The sequence below is a fragment of the Salmo trutta genome, unplaced genomic scaffold, assembly GCF_901001165.1.
Source record: "Salmo trutta unplaced genomic scaffold, fSalTru1.1, whole genome shotgun sequence".
Classification (NCBI taxonomy): domain Eukaryota; kingdom Metazoa; phylum Chordata; class Actinopteri; order Salmoniformes; family Salmonidae; genus Salmo; species Salmo trutta.
Window position 1 is genome coordinate 1 of NW_021822718.1, and position 23,077 is coordinate 23,077.

At 46.8% G+C, this 23,077-nt stretch overlaps 1 protein-coding gene across 10 annotated transcripts; it reads right to left on the reverse strand.

Moving 5' to 3' along the window:
* Positions 1 to 320: 320 nt before the first annotated feature.
* On the reverse strand, positions 321 to 22,164 carry nubp1 (nucleotide binding protein 1 (MinD homolog, E. coli)). Of its 10 annotated transcripts, none has more exons than XR_003874152.1 (12): positions 22,059 to 22,164; positions 20,428 to 20,532; positions 19,766 to 19,899; positions 18,687 to 18,755; positions 12,670 to 12,702; positions 10,124 to 10,214; positions 9,646 to 9,800; positions 3,834 to 3,944; positions 2,928 to 3,347; positions 2,623 to 2,892; positions 760 to 2,587; positions 321 to 690 (listed from the first exon to the last, which is right to left on the reverse strand). XR_003874152.1 is itself a non-coding variant. In XM_029744975.1 (12 exons), exons 1-12 carry the CDS (start codon positions 22,087 to 22,089, stop codon positions 1,955 to 1,957), a joined length of 2,019 nt encoding a protein of 672 aa, XP_029600835.1. In that variant the 5' UTR covers positions 22,090 to 22,164; the 3' UTR covers positions 321 to 1,954. The 10 variants fall into 10 exon arrangements, 7 of the variants coding, with proteins under 7 accessions (XP_029600835.1, XP_029600839.1, XP_029600837.1 ...); XR_003874154.1 differs by having other exon boundaries at positions 321 to 584; positions 617 to 2,587; XM_029744975.1 differs by having other exon boundaries at positions 321 to 2,587; positions 2,928 to 3,197; positions 3,231 to 3,347.
* Positions 22,165 to 23,077: the final 913 nt, after the last annotated feature.

Genomic DNA, 23,077 nt, shown 5'->3' on the forward strand with positions numbered 1-23,077 from the left:
TGAGAGGGGTAGGGAGAGAACGGAAGGAGAGAGAGAGAGAGATAAACAGTGGTCAAAAGGAGAGTCCAGTGTTGATCTATAGACCTGACTTACTGCATAGCTGTGGATCTATAGACCTGACTTACTGCATAGCTGTGGTGTTGATCTATAGACCTGACTTACTGCATAGCTGTGGATCTATAGACCTGACTTACTGCATAGCTGTGGTGTTGATCTATAGACCTGACTTACTGCATAGCTGTGGTGCTTGATCTATAGACCTGACTTACTGCATAGCTGGTGTGATCTATAGACCTGACTTACTGCATAGCTGTGTGTTGATCTATAGACCTGACTTACTGCATAGCTGTGGTGTTGATCTATAGACCTGACTTACTGCATAGCTGTGGATCTATAGACCTGACTTACTGCATAGCTGTGGTGTTGATCTATAGACCTGACTTACTGCATAGCTGTGGTGTTGATCTATAGACCTGACTTACTGCATAGCTGTGGTGTTGATCTATAGACCTGACTTACTGCATAGCTGTGGTGTTGATCTATAGACCTGACTTACTGCATAGCTGTGGTGTTGATCTATAGACCTGACTTACTGCATAGCTGTGGATCTATAGACCTGACTTACTGCATAGCTGTGGTGTTGATCTATAGACCTGACTTACTGCATAGCTGTGGTGTTGATCTATAGACCTGACTTACTGCATAGCTGTGATGTTGATCTATAGACCTGACTTACTGCATAGCTGTGGATCTATAGACCTGACTTACTGCATAGCTGTGGTGTTGATCTATAGACCTGACTTACTGCATAGCTGTGGATCTATAGACCTGACTTACTGCATAGCTGTGGATCTATAGACCTGACTATCTGTAGACTGTAGACCCACAGCTATCTGTAGTCCAGTAGGACTGGTCCTAACACAGCTATCTGTAGTCCAGTACCTATCCTGGGGTCCAGTAGGACTGGTCCTAACACAGCTATCTGTAGTCCAGTACCTATCCTGGGGTCCAGTAGGACTGGTCCTAACACAGCTATCTGTAGTCCAGTAGGACTGGTACTAACACAGCTATCTGTAGTCCAGTACCTATCCTGGGGTCCAGTAGGACTGGTCCTAACACAGCTATCTGTAGTCCAGTACCTATCCTGGGGTCCAGTAAGACTGGTACTAACACAGCTATCTGTAGTCCAGTAGGACTGGTCCTAACACAGCTATCTGTAGTCCAGTACCTATCCTGGGGTCCAGTAAGACTGGTACTAACACATCTATCTGTAGTCCAGTAGGACTGGTCCTAACACAGCTATCTGTAGTCCAGTAGGACTGGTCCTAACACAGCTATCTGTAGTCCAGTAAGACTGGTACTAACACAGCTATCTGTAGTCCAGTAGGACTGGTACTAACACAGCTATCTGTAGTCCAGTACCTATCCTGGGGTCCAGTAGGACTGGTACTAACACAGCTATCTGTAGTCCAGTGGGACTGGTCCTAACACAGCTATCTGTAGTCCAGTGGGACTGGTCCTAACACAGCTATCTGTAGTCCAGTAGGACTGGTACTAACACAGCTATCTGTAGTCCAGTACCTATCCTGGGGTCCAGTGGGACTGGTCCTAACACAGCTATCTGTAGTCCAGTAGGACTGGTCCTAACACAGCTATCTGTAGTCCAGTACCTATCCTGGGGTCCAGTAGGACTGGTACTAACACAGCTATCTGTAGTCCAGTACCTATCCTGGGGTCCAGTGGGACTGGTCCTAACACAGCTATCTGTAGTCCAGTGGGACTGGTACTAATACAGCTATCTGTAGTCCAGTACCTATCCTGGGGTCCAGTAGGACTGGTCCTAACACAGCTATCTGTAGTCCAGTAGGACTGGTCCTAACACAGCTATCTGTAGTCCAGTAGGACTGGTCCTAACACAGCTATCTGTAGTCCAGTAGGACTGGTCCTAACACAGCTATCTGTAGTCCAGTAGGACTGGTACTAACACAGCTATCTGTAGTCCAGTACCTATCCTGGGGTCCAGTGGGACTGGTCCTAACACAGCTATCTGTAGTCCAGTACCTATCCTGGGGTCCAGTAGGACTGGTACTAACACAGCTATCTGTAGTCCAGTACCTATCCTGGGGTCCAGTGGGACTGGTCCTAACACAGCTATCTGTAGTCCAGTACCTATCCTGGGGTCCAGTAAGACTGGTACTAACACAGCTATCTGTAGTCCAGTACCTATCCTGGGGTCCAGTGGGACTGGTACTAACACAGCTATCTGTAGTCCAGTACCTATCCTGGGGTCCAGTGGGACTGGTACTAACACAGCTATCTGTAGTCCAGTATCTATCCTGGGGTCCAGTGGGACTGGTCCTAACACAGCTATCTGTAGTCCAGTACCTATCCTGGGGTCCAGTGGGACTGGTACTAACACAGCTATCTGTAGTCCAGTACCTATCCTGGGGTCCAGTGGGACTGGTACTAACACAGCTATCTGTAGTCCAGTACCTATCCTGGGGTCCAGTGGGACTGGTACTAACACAGCTATCTGTAGTCCAGTACCTATCCTGGGGTCCAGTGGGACTGGTACTAACACAGCTATCTGTAGTCCAGTAGGACTGGTCCTAACACAGCTATCTGTAGTCCAGTACCTATCCTGGGGTCCAGTGGGACTGGTCCCAACACAGCTATCTGTAGTCCAGTACCTATCCTGGGGTCCAGTGGGACTCGTCCTAACACAGCTATCTGTAGTCCAGTACCTATCCTGGGGTCCAGTGGGACTGGTACTAACACAGCTATCTGTAGTCCAGTACCTATCCTGGGGTCCAGTGGGACTCGTCCTAACACAGCTATCTGTAGTCCAGTACCTATCCTGGGGTCCAGTGGGACTGGTACTAACACAGCTATCTGTAGTCCAGTAGGACTGGTACTAACACAGCTATCTGTAGTCCAGTACCTATCCTGGGGTCCAGTGGGACTCGTCCCAACACAGCTATCTGTAGTCCAGTACCTATCCTGGGGTCCAGTGGGACTGGTCCCAACACAGCTATCTGTAGTCCAGTACCTATCCTGGGGTCCAGTGGGACTGGTCCTAACACAGCTATCTGTAGTCCAGTACCTATCCTGGGGTCCAGTGGGACTCGTCCCAACACAGCTATCTGTAGTCCAGTACCTATCCTGGGGTCCAGTGGGACTGGTCCTAACACAGCTATCTGTAGTCCAGTGGGACTCGTCCCAACAGCTATCTGTAGTCCAGTACCTATCCTGGGGTCCAGTGGGACTCGTCCCAACAGCGTAAGGTTCATCTCTTCACACATCCTCTCTGCTCCTCCCGTGGTGGGGGGAAAAATCTGGGACGTGTTCTTGAGGAGGAGAGAGAGAGAGGGGAGGAGGGGAGAGAGAGGGGAGGAGGGGAGAGAGAGAAGAGGAGGAGGGGAGAGAGAGGGGAGGAGGAGGGGAAGAGAGAGAGGGGGGAGGAGGGGAGAGAGAGAGGGGAGGAGGGGAGAGAGAGGGGAGGAGGGGAGAGAGAGGGGAGGAGGAGGGGAAGAGAGAGAGGGGGGAGGAGGGGAGAGAGAGAGAGGGGAGGAGGGGAGAGAGAGGGGAGGAGGGGAGAGAGAGGGGAGGACGGGAGAGAGAGGGGAGGAGGAGGGGAAGAGAGAGAGGGGAGGAGGAGGGGAGAGAGAGGGGAGAAATACGAGGGAGAGAAAGAGTTACACATCATGCCAATGAATGATGTCTGTCTTTATGAGAGAAAGTTACACATTGTGTGTGTGTGTGTGTGTGTGTGTGTGTGTGTGTGTGTGTGTGTGTGTGTGTGTTCCAATATGTATAAGTAAATAAATAAATACCTTGCATTTGGGACAGACAAATCCACTCATGTTCTCCACCACTCCTATGATGGGCAGCTGGACCTTCTGACAGAACCTGATCTCCTTCCTGACATCCTGAAGAGAAACCTCCTGGAGAGGCAAAGAGGGGGGAGGAGGGGTGAGAGACATGGGAGGGAGGAGGGGGGAGGAGGGGGGAGAGAGATGGAGGGGTGAGAGAGATGGAGGGAGGAGGGGTGAGAGACATGGAGGGGTGAAAGAGAGAGAGAGGGAGGGAGGAGGGTTTGTTGTAATCAGGCACCATAACCCAGGCTAAAGTCCTGGTTAAACTACCCTGCCATAACTCCACCCATGTAACCAGACAGGCTAAAGTCCAGGTTAGACTACCCTGCCATACCCTCCGACGAACCATCAAACAGGCAAAGCAACAATACAGGACAAAGATCGAATCATACGACACCTGCTCTGACGCTCGTCGGGTGTGGCAGGGCTTGCAAACCATTACAGACTACAAACGGCAGCACAGCCGAGAGCTGCCAAGTGACACGAGCCTACCAGACGAGCTAAATAACTTCTATGCTCGATTTGAGGCAAGTAACACTGAAACATGCATGAGAGCATCAGCTGTTCCGGATGACTGTGTTGACCTATAAAACAGGTCAACATTCACAAGGCCGCAGGGCCAGACGGATTACCAGGATGTGTACTCAGGGCATGTGTGGACCAACTGGAAAGTGTCTTCACAGACATTATCAACCTCTCTCTGTCCGAGTCTGTAATACCAACATGTTTCAAGCAGACCACCATAGTCCCTGTACCCAAGAACACCAAGGTAACCTGCCTAAATGACTACCGCCCCGTAGCACTCACATCTGTAGCCATGAAGTGCTTTGAAAAGCTGGTTATGGCTCACATCAACACCATTATCCCAGAAACCCTAGACCCACTCCAATTCGCATACCGCCCCCCTAACAGATCCACAGATGATGCAGTCTCTCTATTGCCACTCCACACTGCCCTTTCCCACCTGGACTAAAGGAACACCTATGTGAGAATGCTGTTCATTGACTACAGCTCAGCGTTCAACACCATAGTCCCCATCCAAAGCTCATCACTAAGCTAAGGATCCTGGGACTAAACACCTCCCTCTGCAACTGGATCCTGGACTTCCTGACGGGCCGCCCCAGGTGGTGAGGGTAGGTAACAACACATCCTGATGGGCCGCCCCCAGGTGGTAAGGGTAGGTAACAACACATCTGCTATGCTGATCCTCAACACGGGGGCCCCTCAGGGGTGCGTGCTCAGTCCCCTCCTGTACTCCCTGTTCACTCACGACTCCACGGCCAGGCAAGACTCCAACACCATCATTAAGTTTGCCGACGACACAACAGTGGTAGGCCTGATCACCGACAACGATGAGACAGCCTATAGGGGAGGAGGTCAGAGACCTGGCGGTGTGGTGCCAGGACAACGACCTCTCCCTCAACGATGAGACAGCCTATAGGGAGGAGGTCAGAGACCTGGCCGGGTGGTGCCAGGACAACAACCTCTCCCTCAACATGATCAAGACAAAGGAGATGATTGTGGACTACAGGAAAAGGAGGACTGAGCACGCCCCCTATTCTCATCGACGGGGCTGTAGTGGAGCAGGTTGAGAGCTTCAAGTTCCTTGGCGTCCACATCACCAACAAACTAACATGGTCCAAACACAACACGACAGTCGTGAAGAGGGCACGACAACACCTATTCCCCCTCAGGAGCCTGAAAAGATTTGGCATGGGTCCTCAGATCCTCAAAAGGTTCTACAGCTGCACCATCGAGAGCATCATGACGGGTTGCATCACCGCCTGGTATGGCAACTGCTCGGCCTCCGACCGCAAGGCACTACAGAGGGTAGTGCGTACGGCCCAGTACATCATCGGGGCCAAGCTTCCTGCCATCCAGGAACTCTATACCAGGCGGTGTCAGAGGAAGGCCCTAAAAATTGTCAAAGACTCCAGCCACCCCAGTCATAGACTGTTCTCCCTGCTACCACACAGCAAGCAGTACCTGAGCACCAAGTCTAGGTCCAAGAGGCTTCTAAACAGCTTCTACCCCCCCCCCAAGCCATAAGACTCCTGAACAGCTAATCAAATCGCTAGCCAGACTATTTGCGCCCCCCCCTCCTTCTACGCTGTTACTCTCTGTTCATAATCTATGCATATGGACTTTAACTCTACCTACATGTACATAATTACCTCAATTACCTCGACTAACCGGTACCCCGCACATTGACTCTGTACCGGTACCCCCTGTATATAGCCTCCATATTGACTCTGTACCGTAATACCCAGTGTATATAGCCTCCACATTGACTCTGTACCGTAATACCCTGTATATAGCCTCCACATTGACTCTGTACCGTAATACCCTGTATATAGCCTCCACATTGACTCTGTACCGTAATACCCTGTGTATATAGCCTCCAAATTGACTCTGTACCGTAATACCCTGTATATAGCCTCCACATTGACTCAGTACCGTAATACCCTGTATATAGCCTCCACATTGACTCAGTACCGTAATACCCTGTATATAGCCTCCACATTGACTCTGTACCGTAATACCCTGTATATAGCCTCCACATTGACTCTGTACCGTAATACCCTGTATATAGCCTCCACATTGACTCTGTACCGTAATACCCTGTATATAGCCTCCACATTGACTCTGTACCGTAATACGCTGTATATAGCCTCCACATTGACTCTGTACCGGTACCCCCTGTATATAGCCTCCACATTGACTCTGTACCGTAATACCCTGTATATAGCCTCCACATTGACTCTGTACCGGTACCCCCTGTATATAGCCTCCACATTGACTCTGTACCGTAATACCCTGTATATAGCCTCCACATTGACTCTGTACTGGTACCCCCTGTATATAGCCTCCACATTGACTCTGTACCGTAATACCCTGTGTATAGCCTCCACATTGACTCTGTACCGTAATACCCTGTGTATAGCCTCCACATTGACTCTGTACCGTAATACCCTGTATATAGCCTCCACATTGACTCTGTACCGTAACACCCTGTATATAGCCTCCACATTGACTCTGTACCGTAATACCCTGTATATAGCCTCCACATTGACTCAGTACCGTAATACCCTGTATATAGCCTCCACATTGACTCTGTACCGTAATACCCTGTATATAGCCTCCACATTGACTCTGTACCGGTACCCCCTGTATATAGCCTCCACATTGACTCTGTACCGTAATACCCTGTATATAGCCTCCACATTGACTCTGTACCGGTACCCCCTGTATATAGCCCTCCACATTGACTCTGTACCGTAATACCCTGTATATAGCCTCCACATTGACTCTGTACCGGTACCCCCCTGTATATAGCCTCCACATTGACTCTGTACCGTAATACCCTGTGTATAGCCTCCACATTGACTCTGTACCGTAATACCCTGTATATAGCCTCCACATTGACTCTGTACCGTAACACCCTGTATATAGCCTCCACATTGACTCTGTACCGTAATACCCTGTATATAGCCTCCACATTGACTCAGTACCGTAATACCCTGTATATAGCCTCCACATTGACTCTGTACCGTAATACCCTGTATATAGCCTCCACATTGACTCTGTACCGTAATACCCTGTATATAGCCTCCACATTGACTCTGTACCGTAATACCCTGTATATAGCCTCCACATTGACTCTGTACGTAATACCCTGTATATAGCCTCCACATTGACTCAGTACCGTAATACCCTGTATATAGCCTCCACATTGACTCTGTACCGTAATACCCTGTATATAGCCCCGCTTTTGTTATTTACTGCTGCTCTTTAATTATTTGTTATTCTTATCGCTTACTTTTTTTAAGGTATTTTCTTAACCTGTTGGGGATAGGGGGCAGTATTTGCACGGCCGGATAAAAAACGTACCCGATTTAATCTGGTTACTACTCCTGCCCAGTAACTAGAATATGCATATAATTGTTTGATTTGGATAGAAAACACCCTAAAGTTTCTAAAACTGTTTGAATGGTGTCTGTGAGTATAACAGAACTCATATGGCAGGCAAAAACCTGAGAAGATTCCATACAGGAAGCGCCCTCTCTGACCATTTCTTGGCCTTCTTGATCATCTCTATCCAAAACAGGGGATCTCTGGCATAACGTGACATTTTCTAACGCTCCCATAGGCTCTCAGAAGGCGCCAGAACGTTGAATGATGACTCTGCAGGCCATGGCTGAAAAACAGTAGCGCATTTGGTAAGTGGTCGATCTGAGAACAATGAGACTGGGGCGCGCGTGCACGAGACGACGCCATGTTTACATTTTCAGTCTTTGAACGAAAACAACGACTCCCGGTCAGAATATTATCGCTATTTTACGAGAAAAATCGCATAAAAATAGATTTTAAACAGCGTTTGACATGCTTCGAAGTACGGTAATGGAATATTTTGACATTTTTTGTCACGAAACGCGCCGGGCGCGTCACCCTTCGGATAGTGTCTTGAACGCACGAACAAAACGCCGCTATTTGGATATAACTATGGATTATTTGGAACCAAACCAATATTTGTTATTGAAGTAGAAGTCCTGGGAGTGCATTCTGACGAAGAACAGCAAAGGTAATCCAATTTTTCTTATAGTAAATCTGAGTTTGGTGAGTACCAAACTTGGTGGGTGTCAAAATAGCTAGCCTGTGATGGCCGGGCTATCTACTCAGAATATTGCAAAATGTGCTTTCACCGAAAAGCTATTTTAAAATCGGACACCGCGATTGCATAAAGGAGTTCTGTATCTATAATTCTTAAAATAATTGTTATGTTTTTTGTGAACGTTTATCGTGAGTAATTTAGTAAATTCACCGGAAGTGTTCGGTGGGAATGCTAGTTCTGAACGTCACATGCTAATGTAAAAAGCTGGTTTTTGATATAAATATGAACTTGATTGAACAAAACATGCATGTATTGTATAACATAATGTCCTAGGTGTGTCATCTGATGAAGATCATCAAAAGGTTAGTGCTGCATTTAGCTGTGGTTTGGGTTTATGTGACATTATATGCTAGCTTGGAAAATGGGTGTCTGATTATTTCTGGCTGGGTACTCTGCTGACATAATCTAATGTTTTGCTTTCGTTGTAAAGCCTTTTTGAAATCGGACAGTGTGGTTAGATTAACGAGAGTCTTGTCTTTAAAATGGTGTAAAATAGTCATATGTTTGAGAAATTGAAGTAATAGCATTTCTAAGGTATTTGAATAACGCAAACGTCCCACTGGCCCATTGAGGTTAAAACGGCATTTGTTGATTAACCTCTCTAGGGTCGGCGGGACGAAATCGTCCCACCTACGTAACAGCCAGTGGAATCCTGTTTAGACTACCCAGTCATAACAACCTAATCTAATCAGACAGGATAAAGTCCTGGTTTAGACTACCCAGTCATAACAACCTAATCTAATCAGACAGGATAAAGTCCTGGTTTAGACTACCCAGTCATAACAACCTAATCTATAGTGAGCCGTAGTTGCCGTAGTTACCTAGTTGCTATAGTGAGCCGTAGTTGCCGTAGTTAACTTGTTGCTATAGTGAGCCGTAGTTGCCGTAGTTACCTAGTTGCTATAGTGAGCCGTAGTTGCCGTAGTTAACTTGTTGCTATAGTGAGCCGTAGTTGCCGTAGTTATAGTGAGCCGTAGTTGCCGTAGTTACCAAGTTGCTATAGTGAGCCGTAGTTGCCGTAGTTACCTAGTTGCTATAGTGAGCCGTAGTTGCCGTAGTTACCTAGTTGCTATAGTGAGCCGTAGTTGCCGTAGTTACCTGCGGGGTGGTGATGATGACGGCTCCGTCGATGCGGGCGGAGCTAAGGTACTGGACGATAGACAGGTGTTCGTCAGAGGTGCCGGGGGGCGTGTCCACGATGAGGTAATCCAGTTCCCCCCAATCAACATCACGCAGGAACTGTTTGATCATCCCTGACAGGGAAGGACAGCCAATCAGAGCGCAGCCTCACAGACAATAACCAATGAAAGTCTACATCATTCACACTTGATTTATATTTTATAAATATAGCCTTTAATTTAATCTTTATTTATCCAGGAAGTGCCCTTGAGGTCAGACAGCGGCTAAACACACACACACCCACTGTTTACCATTCTTCTTGGGTCCTCTCCAGACACACACACACACACACACACACACACACACACACACACACTGTTTACCGTTCTTCTTGGGTCCTCTCCAGACACACACACACACACACACACACACACACACACACACACCCACTGTTTACCGTTCTTCTTGGGTCCTCTCCAGATAACAGCGTCATCAGGACTGCTGAGCAGGAAGCCAATAGACATGACTGCAAGGTTATCCTCTACGTACTGGAACACACACACACACACACACACACACAGGTTATCCTCTACGTACTGGAACACACACACACAGGTTATCCTCTACATATTGGAACACACACACACACACACACACAGGTTATCCTCTACATATTGGAACACACACACACACACAGGATATCCTCTACGTACTGGAACACACACACACACACACACACACAGGATATCCTCTACACACTGGAACGCACACACAGGATATCCTCTACACACTGGAACGCACACACAGGATATCCTCTACACACTGGAACGCACACACAGGATATCCTCTACACACTGGAACGCACACACAGGATATCCTCTACACACTGGAACGCACACACAGGATATCCTCTACATACTGGAACGCACACACAGGATATCCTCTACATACTGGACACGCAAGACACAGAAATAATACCTCTTACATACTGGAACGACACACCAGGAATAATCCTCTACATACGGGAACACCACACACAGGATAATCCTCTACATACTGGAACAACACTACACAAGGATATCCTCTACATACTGGAAAATCACACACAGGATATCTCTACAATACTGGAACCACACACAGGATATCCTCTACATACTGGAACCACACGACAGGATATCCTCCTCTACATACTGGAACGCACACACAGGATATCCTCTACATACTGGAACACACACAGGATATCCTCTACATACTGGAACGCACACACAGGATATCCTCTACATACTGGAACACACACACAGGATATCCTCACATACTGGAACACACACACAGGATATCCTCTACATACTGGAACACACACACAGGATATCCTCTACATACTGGAACACACACACAGGATATCCTCTACATACTGGAACACACACACAGGATATCCTCTACATACTGGAACACACACACAGGATATCCTCTACATACTGGAACACACACACAGGATATCCTCTACATACTGGAACACACACACAGGATATCCTCTACATACTGGAACACACACACAGGATATCCTCTACATACTGGAACACACACACAGGATATCCTCTACATACTGGAACACACACACAGGATATCCTCTACATACTGGAACACACACACAGGATATCCTCTACATACTGGAACACACACACAGGATATCCTCTACATACTGGAACACCACACACAGGATATCCTCTACATACTGGAACACACACACAGGATATCCTCTACATACTGGAACACACACACAGGATATCCTCTACATACTGGAACACACACACAGGATATCCTCTACATACTGGAACACACACACAGGATATCCTCTACATACTGGAACACACACAGGAGATCCCTCTACATACTGGAACACACAGGATATCCTCTACATACTGGAACACACACACAGGATATCCTCTACATACTGGAACACACACACAGGATATCCTCTACATACTGGAACACACACACACAGGATATCCTCTACATACTGGAACACACACACAGGATATCCTCTACATACTGGAACACACACACAGGATATCCTCTACATACTGGAACACACACACAGGATATCCTCTACATACTGGAACACACACACAGGATATCCTCTACATACTGGAACACACACACAGGATATCCTCTACATACTGGAACACACACACAGGATATCCTCTACATACTGGAACACACACACAGGATATCCTCTACATACTGGAACACACACACAGGATATCCTCTACATACTGGAACACACACACAGGATATCCTCTACATACTGGAACACACACACAGGATATCCTCTACATACTGGAACACACACAGGATATCCTCTACATACTGGAACACACACACAGGATATCCTCTACATACTGGAACACACACACAGGATATCCTCTACATACTGGAACGCACACACAGGATATCCTCTACATACTGGAACACACACACACAGGATATCCTCTACATACTGGAACACACACACAGGATATCCTCTACATACTGGAACACACACACAGGATATCCACTACATACTGGAACACACACACAGGATATCCTCTACATACTGGAACACACAGACAGGATATCCTCTACATACTGGAACGCACACACAGGATATCCTCTACATACTGGAACACACAGACAGGATATCCTCTCTATACTGGAACACACACACAGGATATCCTCTACATACTGGAACACAGAACATAACTAATAAACATATATATATTTAAAGGAAAGAAAAACATTGAACCATTCAGAATAATCGTCTTCGTCTTGGTAAACTTCACTTCCTTATAACATCAGGAAGTGATGTCATCCCCACAGTGTGTTTTCCTCCTCTCTGGACACCCTACATGAATCTGGTTTAAACATGCTCCTTCCATGTGTCCAGGAAGTTCCTCTTTTACAAGGGAGACCCTGGTTTAACAGTCAAACTATAAACACACAGTATTCTATTGAAGACAGACTCACCACAGGGGACCAGCCAGAACCACTCTGATGGACCTACAGACAGAGAGACACAGGCAGACAGAGAGACACAGGCAGACAGAGAGACACAGGCAGACAGAGAGACACAGGCAGACAGAGAGACACAGGCAGACAGAGAGACACAGGCAGACAGAGAGAGAGAAAGAGAGAGAGACAGAGAGAGAGACAGAGACAGAGACAGAGACAGAGACAGACAGACAGACAGACAGACAGACAGACAGACAGACAGACAGACAGACAGACAGACAGACAGACAGACAGACAGACAGACAGAGACAGAGAGACAGAGAGACAGAGAGACAGAGAGACAGAGAGACAGAGAGACAGAGAGACAGAGACAGAGAGACAGAGAGACAGAGACAGAGAGAGAGAGACAGACAGAGAGAGAGAGACAGAGAGAGACACAGAGAGAGAGACAGACACAGAGAGAGAGAGACAGACACAGAGAGAGAGAGACAGACACAGAGAGAGAGAGACAGACACAGAGAGAGAGAGACAGACACAGAGAGAGAGAGAGAGAGAGAGAGAGAGAGAGAGAGAGACAGACACAGAGAGAGAGAGAGAGAGAGAGAGAGAGAGAGAGAGAGAGAGACAGACACAGAGAGAGAGAGAGAGAGAGAGAGAGAGAGAGAGAGAGAGACACAGAGAGACAGAGAGAGAGAGAGAGAGACAGAGAGAGACAGAGAGAGACAGAGAGAGACACAGAGACACAGAGAGACACAGAGAGACACAGAGAGACAGAGACACAGAGAGACACAGAGAGACAGAGAGACACAGAGAGACAGAGCGAGAGACAGAGACAGACAGAGCGAGAGACAGAGACAGACAGAGCGAGAGACAGAGACAGACAGAGCGAGAGACAGACGGAGAGAGAGAGAGACAGACGGAGAGAGAGAGAGACAGACGGAGAGAGAGAGAGACAGACGGAGAGTTAGAGAGACAGACGGAGAGAGAGAGAGACAGACGGAGACAGACAGACAGACGGAGACAGACGGAGACAGACAGACAGACAGACAGACAGACAGACAGACAGAGAAAGAGAGAGCGGTGTCATGAGCCAACTTTATACACTGAACAACAATATAAAACACACAACATTGTAAAGTGTTGGTCCCATGTTTCATGAGCTGAAATAAAAGATCCCAGAAATGTTCCATTCACACAACAAGCTGATTTCTGTCAAATGTTGAGCAACAAAATGTCTTTACATTCCTTGTTAGTGAGCATTTCTCCTTTACCAAGATAATCCATCCACCAAGAAAAGGTGATTAAAACAGCGTGATCATTACAAATCGGCATGCTGACTACAGGAATGTTCACCAGAGCATTTTAAAAATGTTCATTTCTCTACCATAAGCCGCCTCCAACGTCGTTTTAGAGAATTTGGCAGTGCGTCCAACCGATATTTCAGGGATCTTTTATTTCAGCTCATGAAACACGGGACCAACACTTTACAATGTTGAGTTTATATTATAGTTTGGTATAAATTAGACCAACTTTTGAAAATAAAACCAGTGAAAAACATTTACTAGTAAAAGGTAATGTGGTATATTAATACTTTTACTTCACTACATTCCTAAAGACAATTATGTACTTTTTACTCCATAGATTTTCCCTGACACCCAAAAGTCCTCGTTACTTGTTAAACAGAGAACATCCCTGGTCATCCCTACTGCCTCTGATCTGGAGGACTCACTAAACAGAACATCCCTGGTCATCCCTACTGCCTCTCATCTGGAGGACTCACTAAACAGAGAACATCCCTGGTCGTCCCTACTGCCTCTGATCTGGAGGACTCACTAAACAGAGAACATCCCTGGGCATCCCTACTGCCTCTGATCTGGAGGACTCACTAAACAGAGAACATCCCTGGTCATCCCTACTGCCTCTGATCTGGAGGACTCACTAAACAGAGAACATCCCTGGTCATCCCTACTGCCTCTGATCTGGAGGACTCACTAAACAGAGAACATCCCTGGTCATCCCTACTGCCTCTGATCTGGAGGACTCACTAAACAGAGAACATCCCTGGTCCTCCCTACTGCCTCTGATCTGGAGGACTCACTAAACAGAGAACATCCCTGGTCATCCCTACTGCCTCTGATCTGGAGGACTCACTAAACAGAGAACATCCCTGGTCATCCCTACCGCCTCTGATCTGGAGGACTCACTAAACAGAGAACATCCCTGGTCGTCCCTACTGCCTCTGATCTGGAGGACTCACTAAACAGAGAACATCCCTGGTCGTCCCTACTGCCTCTGATCTGGAGGACTCACTAAACAGAGAACATCCCTGGTCGTCCCTACTGCCTCTGATCTGGAGGACTCACTAAACAGAGAACATCCCTGGTCATCCCTACTGCCTCTGATCTGGTGGACTCACTAAACAGAGAACATCCCTGGTCATCCCTACTGCCTCTGATCTGGTGGACTCACTAAACAGAGAACATCCCTGGTCATCCCTACTGCCTCTGATCTGGAGGACTCACTAAACAGAGAACATCCCTGGTCATCCCTACTGCCTCTGATCTGGAGGACTCACTAAACAGAGAACATCCCTGGTCATCCCTACTGCCTCTGATCTGGAGGACTCACTAAACAGAGAACATCCCTACTGCCTCTGATCTGGAGGACTCACTAAACAGAGAACATCCCTGGTCATCCTTACTGCCTCTGATCTGGAGGACTCACTAAACAGAGGTCATCCCTACTGCCTCTGATCTGGAGGACTCACTAAACAGAGAACATCCCTGGTCCTCCCTACTGCCTCTGATCTGGAGGACTCACTAAACAGAGAACATCCCTGGTCCTCCCTACTGCCTCTGATCTGGAGGACTCACTAAACAGAGAACATCCCTGGTCGTCCCTACTGCCTCTGATCTGGAGGACTCACTAAACAGAGAACATCCCTGGTCCTCCCTACTGCCTCTGATCTGGAGGACTCACTAAACAGAGAACATCCCTGGTCCTCCCTACTGCCTCTGATCTGGAGGACTCACTAAACAGAGAACATCCCTGGTCGTCCCTACTGCCTCTGATCTGGAGGACTCACTAAACAGAGAACATCCCTGGTCGTCCCTACTGCCTCTGATCTGGAGGACTCACTAAACAGAGAACATCCCTGGTCGTCCCTACTGCCTCTGATCTGGAGGACTCACTAAACAGAGAACATCCCTGGTCCTCCCTACTGCCTCTGATCTGGAGGACTCACTAAACAGAGAACATCCCTGGTCGTCCCTACTGCCTCTGATCTGGAGGACTCACTAAACAGAGAACATCCCTGGTCGTCCCTACTGCCTCTGATCTGGAGGACTCACTAAACAGAGAACATCCCTGGTCCTCACTACTGCCTCTGATCTGGAGGACTCACTAAACAGAGAACATCCCTGGTCCTCCCTACTGCCTCTGATCTGGAGGACTCACTAAACAGAGAACATCCCTGGTCCTCCCTACTGCCTCTGATCTGGAGGACTCACTAAACAGAGAACATCCCTGGTCATCCCTACTGCCTCTGATCTGGAGGACTCACTAAACAGAGAACATCCCTGGTCATCTCTACTGCCTCTGATCTGTAGGACTCACTAAACAGAGAACATCCCTGGGCATCCCTACTGCCTCTGATCTGGAGGACTCACTAAACAGAGAACATCCCTGGTCCTCCCTACTGCCTCTGATCTGGAGGACTCACTAAACAGAGAACATCCCTGGTCATCCCTACTGCCTCTGATCTGGAGGACTCACTAAACAGAGAACATCCCTGGTCATCCCTACTGCCTCTGATCTGGAGGACTCACTAAACAGAGAACATCCCTGGTCATCCCTACTGCCTCTGATCTGGAGGACTCACTAAACAGAGAACATCCCTGGTCCTCCCTACTGCCTCTGATCTGGAGGACTCACTAAACAGAGAACATCCCTGGTCGTCCCTACTGCCTCTGATCTGGAGGACTCACTAAACAGAGAACATCCCTGGTCGTCCCTACTGCCTCTGATCTGGAGGACTCACTAAACAGAGAACATCCCTGGTCGTCCCTACTGCCTCTGATCTGGAGGACTCACTAAACAGAGAACATCCCTGGTCATACCTACTGCCTCTGATCTGGAGGACTCACTAAACAGAGAACATCCCTGGTCCTCCCTACTGCCTCTGATCTGGAGGACTCACTAAACAGAGAACATCCCTGGTCCTCCCTACTGCCTCTGATCTGGAGGACTCACTAAACAGAGAACATCCCTGGTCATCCCTACTGCCTCTGATCTGGAGGACTCACTAAACAGAGAACATCCCTGGTCATCTCTACTGCCTCTGATCTGTAGGACTCACTAAACAGAGAACATCCCTGGGCATCCCTACTGCCTCTGATCTGGAGGACTCACTAAACAGAGAACATCCCTGGTCCTCCCTACTGCCTCTGATCTGGAAGACTCACTAAACAGAGAACATCCCTGGTCATCCCTACTGCCTCTGATCTGGAGGACTCACTAAACAGAGAACATCCCTGGTCCTCCCTACTGCCTCTGATCTGGAGGACTCACTAAACAGAGAACATCCCTGGTCATCACTACTGCCTCTGATCTGGCGGACTCACTAAAGACACATGTTTTGTTTGTAAATTATGTCTGAGTGTTGGAATGTGCCCCTCGCTATCCGTCAATTTAAAAAAAATAAACAAAAAATTGTGCCGTCTGGTTTGTTTAATAAAATACATTTGAAATGATTTATACTTTTACTTTTGATACTTTAGTATATTTAAAAACAAATACTTTAACTCAAGTAGTATTTTACTGGGTGACTTTTACTGAGGTATTTTCTATTCAGGTATCTTTACTTTTACTCATCTATATTTGGGTATTTCTTCCACCGCTGGTCTCCATCTCTCGCCACGGTTACACCTTCGCCTTAACATGTGGTTATCGTGATCCGATCACTATCTGATGGAGATTTGTTGCGTCTACAAATGGTAATTAAATGTGTTTCTAGCTGGGCAACTGGGTCTGTACTGTGATCAGATTTCCCTGCTTCCCCTTCCTGTATGCAAATGAGTGTTGGAAGTGGCTGAGAGTTCTTTTGCCCGTCTTAATCTTTTCTTTTTATTGGCCAGTCTGAGATACGGCTTTTGCATCCCCGGAGTCGCCTCTTCCCTGTTGAGACGTTGAGACTGGTGTTTTTTGCGGGGACTATTTAATGAAGCTGCCAGTTGAGGACTTGTGAGGCGTCTGTTTCTCAAACTAGACACTCTAATGTACTTGTCCTCTTGCTCAGTTGTGCACCGGGGGCCTCCCACTCCTCTTTCTATTCTGGTTAGAGCCAGTTTGTGCCGTTCTGTGAAGGGAGTAGTACACAGCGTTGTACGAGATCTTCAGTTTCTTGGAAATTTCTCGCATGGAATAGCCTTCATTTCTCAGAACAAGAAAAGACTGACGAGTTTCAGAAGAAAGTTCTTTGTTTCTGGCCATTTTGAGCCTGTAATCGAACCCACAAATGCTGATGCTCCAGATACTCAACTAGTCTAAAGAAGGCCAGTTTTATTGCTTCTTTAATCAGAACCAGAGTTTTCAGCTGTGCTAACATAATTGCAAAAAGGTTTTCTAATGATCACTTAGCCTTTTTAAAATGATAAACTTGGATTAGCTAACACAACGTGCCATTGGAACACAGGAGTGATGGTTGCTGGTAATGGACCTCTGTTCGCCTAATGTAGATATCCCATTAAAAATAAAATCAGCCAGTTCCAGCTACAATAGTAATTTACAACATTAACAAATACCTACACTGTATTTCTGATCAATTTGATGTTATTTTAAAATGGAAAAAAAAATATTTAAAAAAAGGGGGGTTTTCTTTCCAAAACAAGGAGATTTCTAAGTGACCCCAAATTTTGAACGGTAGTGTACATCATATTGAAAAAGGTATCAAACAAACGCGGATATGGAAACATATCAAATCACATGACCATAACACTAGGAGAGACAGAGACTACAGGAGGTACATAACCTACCTGTTCTCCCTCCACACCCATGATCCTGGGGATAGATGGACCACAGATGTCAACATCTAGAAGGGCAACCTGGAGAAAAAACACACACACACACACACCAGAGTTAGCCGGTATCACTTAGCCAGTGTGCTAAACACCTTATCAAGCCGTCATACCCTCGTCTGGCCACAGAGAGGCAGCACTGAGTCGAACTACAGCAGTGAACTTTCAACCTGCGACCAGCAGAGGGAGACAAAAACACTGATCACGTTCAAACCGAACAAGGTTTTGTTTTGACGATGACACAGAGTGAGTGAGTGGTATGTTAGCTGAACAGACTGGTAGCAGGATGGTGTTTTTCATAGTACTGACAACAAACTGATCACCGCCACTGGTCAGGACGACTCAGGAGACAGAGAGAACAATGGAAATAGCTTATATAAAACATTAAAATGTCCTACTACATTTCTTAAAACGCTAACAATACATTTTAAATGGTTTACAACGTTTCTTAACCCCTAACAATATATTTTATGTTTTACTTTGTTTCTTAACCACTAACAATACATTTTAAATGTTTTACTACATTTGTTGACCACTAACAATACATTTTATGTTTTACTTTGTTTCTTAACCACTAACAATACATTTTAAACGTTGTTATTCTCTCTAATGTTTACTGTTAATGTTTATTGTCGTCTTTGTTTTCTTTCATTCACTTGGTTGTTTATTTATTGTTTTGTTTACTTGCTTTAGTAAACATAGGTTTCCCCATGCCAGAGGACATCGACCTTGGGGGGGGGGGGGGTTAACGGTCCCCTGGAAACACAGAGGACGTCCATAAAGCTGTGTTACGGTTAAATCACTCCCCACGCCAGCAGTGCAAACCTCTGGCGTTGCTCTCCCTCTCGCTGAGGAAGTAACAAAACTAGATAGAAGCTAAGGGGCATCAATTAACCCTCCTCCACTACACACCCTCAGCCTTCACCAGGTAGAGACAGAGAGAGAGAAAAGGCAAAGAGAGGGGGAGAGAGGGGAAAGGCAGAGAGAGAGCGAACGAGTAGAGAACAGAGAGAGGGAGAGAGAGGTTGAAGTGTTACCTCTTTAGTGGCGTCACTAGCCAGTGCGTGGGCCAGATGTGCGCTGAAGGTACTCTTCCCTACTCCTCCTTTCCCTGACAGGACCAAGATCTTATGTTTCACTGTTAACATCTTCTCTGCTATCTCCTCTATGGCTGCAGGGAGGGAGGGAGGGAGGGAGGGAGAGATAGACAGAGGGGGAGAGAGAGATAGACAGAGGGGGAGAGAGAGACAGAGACAGGGGGGAGAGAGAGACAGACAGAGAGAGGGGGAGAGAGAGACAGAAGGAGAGAGGGGGAGAGAGAGACAGACAGAGAGAGGGGGAGAGAGAGACAGACAGAGAGAGAGAGGGGGAGAGAGAGACAGACAGACAGAGAGAGAGAGGGGGAGAGAGAGACAGACAGAGAGAGGGGGAGAGAGAGACAGACAGAGAGAGGGGGAGAGAGAGACAGACAGAGAGAGGGGGAGAGAGAGACAGACAGAGAGAGGGGGAGAGAGAGACAGACAGAGAGAGGGGGAGAGAGAGAGAGACAGAGAGAGGGGGAGAGAGATAGAGAGACAGACATTAAACACACATTGAAAACAAGGAATTACAGCAGAATTAATCAGTAGTGGTGTTATTCACCAGATCAAGGTCAGGCTCTACAGAACAGACACAGTGAGACAGACTGACTGAGTGTTACCTGGGTCCGGTGCTTTAGTGGCTCCAGAGGAGCAGAGGTTCTGGTTGGGACAACCCTGACATGCTGACGTCTTCCCTGCCTGCTCACTGGCCGTCCCGGGGCAGTCTGACAACCAATACAACCAATCAGATAATACATCAAAACAACAACCAGTACAAACAATCAGATAATACATTAAAACAACAACCATTTAGCCAACCAATCAGTCAATACATCAAAACAACAACCACGTAGCCAACCAATCAGATAATACATCAAAACAACAACCACGTGGCCAACCAATCAGTCAATACATCAAAACAACAACCACTTGACCAACCAATCAGATAATACATCAAAACAACAACCACTTGACCAACCAATCAGATAATATCAGATAATATCAATGTAAATAAAACAAAAAGTGTCCAGATTGAATATGTAGAAAATACTTGATTCTTTGTCCACTAATCTGCATGTGACTGGATGAGTTAAAACAGTTAAAACAGAGATCCATTAAACAAAGATATTATAGTTTATTAGACAGACCCTGTCTGCTATGTTTCTGACAGGTCATGTGATACAGCTCATCCTAGAAAGACCTTCCCTGTAGCTCAGTTGGTAGAGCATGGTGTTTGCAACGCCAGGGTTGTGGGTTCAACTCCCACGGGGGGCCAGCACAGAAAAAAACAAAAAAATGCATGAAATGAAACGTATGTATTCACTACTGTAAGTCGCTCTGGATAAGAGCATCTGCTAAATGACTAAAATGTAAATGTAAAACACGACCACGTCCACTATGGTCTGACAGGCTTGGGAAATTGCGTTGCAATAATCCGAATTGTCCCATTATTTTATCTATTAAACTGAGAAGATTTGAACGATTTACTTTTTTTAAAATGTGCAAACTGACGTTTTTTCGTCCTCATGCCATTATGAAAATGACACATAGCGTTGACACTGCCATTACAAAAAGACTGATAAATTGATCTATCAAACTGGTTTGTGAACTGGGCTGGGCTGGCTAACTGGGCTGGCTAACTGGGCTGGCTAACTGGGCTGGTTTGTGAACTGGGCTGGGCTGGCTAACTGCGCTGGGCTGGCTAACTGCGCTGGGCTGGCTAACTGGGCTGGCTAACTGGGCTGGTTTGTGAACTGGGCTGGGCTGGCTAACTGGGCTGGGCTGGCTAACTGCGCCATCTGTTGTCTTACGGGAAACCATTTTCACCGCACTTCTGACACCAAAATTACTTTTTTGTAGCAGGTTAGGAAAATCCCTTTGGTTGGTTAGGAAAATCTCTTTGGTTATGAAAATGCATGAAATGAAAATGTATGAAATGTATGTATTCACTACTGTAAGTCGCTCTGGATAAGAGCGTCTGCAAAAATGACTAAAATGTAAATGTAAAATCCCTCTGGTTTGGAAAATCCCTTTGTATCGAAGAAGTGCGGTGAACTTATGACAGGCAGCTATGCTAACCGGCTAACAGCTAACTTTCAGACAAACTATTCTTCTTTAAACGGCGACAACAAACTTGACATTTACAAACATCTAACAGTAACATTATAAGAAACTAAAAAAAAAACATATAATAAACGTGGTGTCTGGAGGTTGGCGTGTTGTTATAATGAACTTTAAAAACCAAACTCACGCTGTGGCGCATCACTCGGAATGTCCGCCATGTTTACAGTGGCGCTGTGAATATTGGTCCGGACTGAAAACACGTCTCATCTCATCAAAGGTTCCGCATACGCACAAGTATGGCCAAAACATTTTGACTAAACCAGAGACTAAACTATAAAAAAAATAATAGACACACTATAATAATTGCACAACAGCTAGCTAGCCTAAAGGGTATTGCATTGTAGCTCGCACTACTATAAAATAGGGGAGGTTCGTAAAAAAAAATATATATTTTTTTTTGGGGGGGAGGGTAGTGTGTTTTTTCCCCCTGGTTTACATTCACTATTTTGGCTGGTTTTACTATATATTCTTCCAAAAAGCGTAGTGGATAAGGGAAGTAACAAAAAAACACCTTGATATGGGAGAGATGCATGCAAGCAGATGAAGACATATTGCCACATGTCCTCATCTGCTCACATGCATCTCTCCTATATCAAGGTGTTTTTTGGTACTTCCCTTATCCACTACGCTTCTTGTCCCCCCGGCTGACTTTTCCTCTACAACAGGTCAATACAGACCACCAGTCTGTCTATCCTTGGGTTGGGGGGGGGGGGGGGGGGTTTGGGTTGGGGGGGCGAGTCTGTCTATCCTGCCCTCTATCCACCATTCATAGAGGTAGGTGGATTTATTTTGTTTTTGTTTGTTGTCCAGATCTGCAATAGGCTAACTAGAAATCATACCACGCATAAAAACTAGAAATCGTTGGGGGGGGGGGGCGAGTTTGGGTTGGGGGGCGAGTTTGGGTTGGGGGGGACTGAGTTTGGGTTGGGGGGGACTGAGTTTGGGTTGGGGGGGGGCTGAGTTGGGTTGGGGGGGGACTGAGTTTGGGTTGGGGGGGGGACTGAGTTGGGTTGGGGGGGGACTGAGTTTGGGTTGGGGGGTGAGTTTGGGTTGGGGGGACTGAGTTTGGGTTGGGGGGGGGGACTGAGTTTGGGTTGGGGGGGACTGAGTTTGGGTTGGGGGGGGGCTGAGTTTGGGTTGGGGGGG